The sequence below is a fragment of the Gadus chalcogrammus genome, chromosome 1 (genome assembly GCF_026213295.1).
Source record: "Gadus chalcogrammus isolate NIFS_2021 chromosome 1, NIFS_Gcha_1.0, whole genome shotgun sequence".
Lineage (NCBI taxonomy): Eukaryota > Metazoa > Chordata > Actinopteri > Gadiformes > Gadidae > Gadus > Gadus chalcogrammus.
In genome coordinates this window covers 20,071,231-20,076,629 of record NC_079412.1, presented here as the reverse complement: position 1 = coordinate 20,076,629, position 5,399 = coordinate 20,071,231, and the positions used below count along the sequence as shown (strand labels likewise).

General features: G+C 50.8%; 1 protein-coding gene across 1 annotated transcript; it reads left to right on the top strand.

Annotated features, from left to right (window-relative positions):
* The first annotated feature begins 2,696 nt into the window (after window positions 1-2,696).
* On the top strand, window positions 2,697-4,511 carry LOC130381233 (V-set and transmembrane domain-containing protein 2-like protein). Its single transcript, XM_056588747.1, has 5 exons — window positions 2,697-2,864; window positions 3,113-3,157; window positions 3,705-3,895; window positions 4,146-4,338; window positions 4,398-4,511. Exons 1-5 carry the CDS (start codon window positions 2,697-2,699, stop codon window positions 4,509-4,511), a joined length of 711 nt encoding a protein of 236 aa, XP_056444722.1.
* The last annotated feature ends 888 nt before the right edge of the window (window positions 4,512-5,399 follow it).

Genomic DNA, 5,399 nt, shown 5'->3' with positions numbered 1-5,399 from the left:
CTAGTATTTCTGCTGTTTCAACAGGTCTACTTTAGATTAGATTAGATATGACATTTAGAAGGAGATTCTTCTGTATCTGTTATTGTTGAATCCCCAATAAATACCAGTTTACAATTATTTTGATGATAATAAACCTTGAATAAGCAATGTGATAAAACCTCAATGCATACTCTTCCCTGCATTAGCGTGTGTCTGACTGTGCCTGTGTCTGGGTACGTGCACGCGTGCATGTCTGTCTGTGTGTGTGTGTGTGTGTGTGTGTGCGTGTGTGTGTGCGTGTGTGTGTGTGTGTGTGTGTGCGTGTGTGTGCGTGTGTGTGTGTGTGTGTGTGTGTGTGTGTGTGTGTGTGTGTGTGTGTGTATGTGTGTTTAAAATACAAAGTCATCTCGTGTCCCCCTCCGCCCCCCCAGTGTGCGGCTCTGTAGTTAGCTTAGCTGCTAGCGCCCAGTGTTAGCGATAGCTGCTGTTTACCACACCGCAGTACTTACATTACAGGGGCCGCTATTGGCTTTGAAGTGGAGTGTGAGCTACGCTTCGGAGCTAATTAGTATTTCCTGGAGATAGAGAGAGGGAGGAAAGGCAGCGAGGGGGATGGAGAGATGGGCAGACAGTTTTTACGTTGTTAATGATAACGTTGTTTATTAACGATATACTGCAATGTTCAAATGTTTTAACAGTAGGCCTACATGCTGTGTATATCTTCGCTGCTAATGAAGCCCATTGAATCAAATTGAATTGTTTTGGATGCAATAGAAATCAAATCCATCAACTGTAAAGTGAAACATTAGGTTAAGTTTTTGTTAATTTCTGTTATGCTAGTATTAATTTTACACATTCGATGCCGCTGATGGTGGGGGGAGGTCGTTTGTGTGTGTGAGTGTGTGTGTGTGTGTGTGTGTGTGTGTGTGTGTGTGTGTGTGTGTGTGTGTGTGTGTGTGTGTGTGTGTGTGTGTGTGTGTGTGTGTGTGTGTGTGTGTGTGTCTGTCTGGGTGCGTCTGTCTGTGCGTATTTGTCTGTGTCTGTCCTTTTTCCAAAGGACAAAAGAGAACACACTTAATGCAATGATTTACACTTGCTTAGACCGACAGACAGACAGACAGATAGACACGGCAGATTTTCCCGAGTGTGTCCATCTGTAAACAAGCTGTCTAGATATTGGTGTCGGTTGCATCATGCACGCAGTACTACGATTACGCCGCGCTGTCATCTTCATCGTGGTCTTCCTCGTGGCAGGTTGGCAGGAAACAAGGCCTCGTTATTAACTGAACCTTATCTCGCTCCTGGCTGTTGTCACTCCTCTTCGTTCAGCAGGACGTCACAGCCAGGGAAGAGCGGGGGCGCACTTACAGGGAGATCTGAGACCCCGGGAATGATACTTGAGACCCCCGGAAAGCCTCAACAGCAAAACTCGGGGGGGGGGGGGGGGGGGGGGATGTCTATGGAAAAACATTACTCCAATTACTCGTCACTCGCAATTGTCACTAAAATGATCAAGAGTTGACTGTGTCCAGTATTCGTTATTCAAATCGCAACACATACATTCACAAATATGCATGGGCTACAGAGTGTAAGACACACCACAAGACACATACACTGGAGCACCAGGTAGGGGTCGACTCACTAGGTGGGGGGACCATACCTAGGAAGAGTTGACAGCAGGGGCCTTGAGGAGCCCGGTTGAACTCAATGAGGTGGGGTGGGGCGACTACCCACTGTAGGTGGCGTGTAGCATCGTCCTCCCTACAGTCCTCATGATTGTTATGATGCTTGCTGCTGTAATCTGTACATAATATACAAGAAGTCTCCCCCTTTGACCTTCTGATTGCCTGATTTGCTTTTGGGGACCCCCTGCCATGCATATGGGGTCACAAGATTGCTGACATGTACATTCAGGATTAAAAGCTTTACAGTATTTCATAACATTCACCCATAAATGACCACATTCACACACCGACGGTGGTTTCAACCGTGCAAGGCGACAGCCAGCTCGTCAGGAGCAGTCAGGGTGAGGTGTCTCACTTAGGGACACCTCGACACTCTGGGAGGAGCCGGGGATCGAACTGGCAACCTTCCGGTTGCCAGCCAACCCGCTCCACCCCCTGAGCCTCATGCCCCCTATGTTTCAGAAGGTTTGAACAGTCATCCCAAGGCCGCGTGTGTCCCCCCAGGCATGAGCCGCCTGCCCCTGATCAGGGCGGGGTGATGGGGTCGAAACAAAGTGTGGGGAAGCAGACTCATGTCTGGGGGGGGGCTGGAGCTTGAGTCCTCACGTAGGGCTGGGCGATTAATCGGATTTTGATCTTGATTTCGATTTTAGCTTCAACCGATCACAAAACTAATCTTATCGAGTTTTCGATTTTGTTTTACTTTATTCATTTAATGTTTTACAGGAAGAGCAGAAAAGCTGGATACATATCTTTGCACTACTTTAGATTTGAACATTTTCTTTTTGACCATTTTGTGTATTTTTTTAAGGCGAAATTCCAAAGTACTCAGTTACAAAGTGTTTCTTGGGAGAGACATGCTGAATAAATACATCATGTTTTCAAAATTAAAAAAAATAATAGTTAGAATAATCGTGATTTCAATATTGACCAAAATTATTTTATGTTTTCTTGGATTATGATTATGATTTTTTCCATAATCGAGCGGCCCTGTCCTCACGCCTCTGCCCCTCCGCCCCCATCCCTCCAGCCATGTTCACGGAGGTGCCCCGGGACGTGTGGGCCCTCGGGGGCCAGGACGTGGAGATGGCCTGCTCCTTCAGAGGGGCCGGGACCCCCTCCTACTCCCTGGAGATCCAGTGGTGGTACATCAGGAACCGCCCTGATTGGACGGACAGCCAGCCGTGGTCGACCAATGAGGTGAGGCCTGGGAGGCCGGAACAGAACAGAACAAGTCAAAACGTAAACTTAAGGTTTAGAATTAAAATGGTCACGTGTGAGTTCAGGTCTGCATACGCAGGTACTCATGTTTGACTATTTTGAATCATATATATTTTTATGTTAAATTAAATCAACCTTTTATAGAAAGGCATGTTATGTCAGGTCTAATCTGTCACACCTCCTAAATGTGACTGAGTCTGATATTTTGGTGTTCTCCATCCGTCCAGGTTTCTCCAGGAGAGGGACTGCCCAAGGATGCCACCAAGATAAGCGTGAGTGGACGGTGTCTGGCCCCCTGTGATCCATAATCCACCCCCCCCCCCCCCCCCCCCCCCCCACCATGGCTCCCCCCCAGGACGCTGGGTCCAAGGGTCACAAGTTAAACACATGTATATTTAAGATAAGATAAGATATACTTTATTCATCTCAGCTGAGAAATTTAGGAACGAAATTTTCTCCGTTTGATACACGACTCTGTGCTGAACTGCATAAACTTTGCTCTATAATTGATATACTTTATACTATAGGATATTTTATATCATATACTACACTATATCTGCGTTCTATACGGTCAGTGGTCCTGAGTAGGTCATCTGGCAGAACATCGCAATACATCTCTCTCTCTCTCTCTCTCTCTCTCTCTCTCTCTCTCTCTCTCTCTCTCTCTCTCTCTCTCTCTCTCTCTCTCCTATCTCCCTCTCTCTCTCTCTCCCTCTCTCTCTCTCTCTCTCTCTCTCTCTCTCTCTCTCTCTCTCTCTCTCTCTCTCTCTCTCTCTCTCCCTCTCTCCCTCTCTCTCCCTCTCTCTCTCTCTGCGCCAGGTGGTGAAGGTCGCCGGTAGCAACATCTCCCACAAGCTCCGCCTCTCGTCGGTGCGGCCGCGGGACGAGGGGACGTACGAGTGCCGCGTCATCGACTTCAGCGACGCGGCCGGCGCGCGCCACCACCGCGCCCGGGCCTACCTGCAGGTGGCGCCGCAGGGCCGCGCCCGCCACGACCACGACGCCGGCGGGCACCGTGGCAACGACATCGAGGCCAGGAGGGAGGGAGTGGCTGGTGGAGGAGGTGGAGGAGGAGGAGGAGGAGATGGAGGAGGAGGTGGTGGAGGAGGTGGAGGAGGAGGAGGAGGTGGTGGAGGAGATGGTGGAGGAGGTGGAGGAGGAGATGGAGGAGGAGGAGTCGAGATCTTCGAGGACTCGCATCATGGCGCCGGCGTGACGGGCCCGCCCACGGGGAACCGACCGAACGCCGGCCACCAGCAGGGGCACGGGACGCAGCCGTCCAATCACGGACAAGGTCAGCATGCCCGGGACAAAGGTCACGCCCAGGGTCACCAAGACCACGGTCCCCATGCCCGGAACCAGGGTCAGCATGCCGGGGACAAAGGTCACGCCCCGGGACTGGGTCACCGGGACCAGCATGCCCAGGATCATGGTCCCCATAGCCGGGACCAGGGTCCCCCCGCCCACGTCCAGGGACCCCACGCCCACGCCCACGCCCACGCCCACGCCCAGGGACCCCAGGCCCGGCCCCAGCAGCAGAGTCAGGCGGACGGCGAGCCGGGCGCGGGACCCGGGGGACGGGACGTCCTGAGGGACTGCCTCAACGAGCCGCGCTGCGTACCCTAGGCGGCGGTCGGCCCCACCCGACGACGCTCCCTGACTGTACATACCCATCCTCTGGTCTTAAATCCACCCCTATGAAGATATAGCTGAACTGAGGCTCGAGGCTGCCGGGTGCAGGCCTGCGGACCCCCTCCAGGACCCCCCCCTTAGTTAAAGGTTGTATCAGCGGTTCAAGGCCGAAAGATGAATGATCACATTCGTAAAAAAAACGTGTTTCTGTAGGCAGCCTATATTCCGAGATCGTGCACAAGAACAAATGGTACTGCCAGGCACTCCAAACCAAAATAAATAGTATTACAATCACCGACAAGGGAAAGGATTTGTGAGTTTTTTTGCGCTGCGTTCATGATAGTTTTTACTTGATGCACGAAAGGGGAGGGACGAGGGGCGAGCTGGCTCTGTTTGTTTGGGATCTCGCTTCAAATACCAACAGAAGACACATGACCCAACATCGCTGATGCAACCTTTAAAACGTCCCATTGTAGCCCCATACTCTGCTGAGGGGGCGGAGCTCTGCCCCCGCTTCCTGCTCCTGCTGCTCATCAGACCCAGAACAGAACAGAACAGAACAGAGACACAGAACAGAACAGAACAGAACAGAACAGAACAGAAGAGACACAGAACAGAACAGAACAGAACTGAACAGAGACACAGAACAGAACAGAACAGAAAAGAGACACAGAACAGAACAGAGACACAGAACAGAACAGAGACACAGAACAGAACTGAACAGAACCGAACAGAACAGAACAGAAAAGACACACAGAACAGAACAGAAACACAGAACAGAACTGAACAGAAAAGAGACACAGAACAGAACAGAACAGAACAGAACAGAACAGAAAAGAGACACAGAACAGAACAGAGACACAGAACAGAACAGAAAAGAAA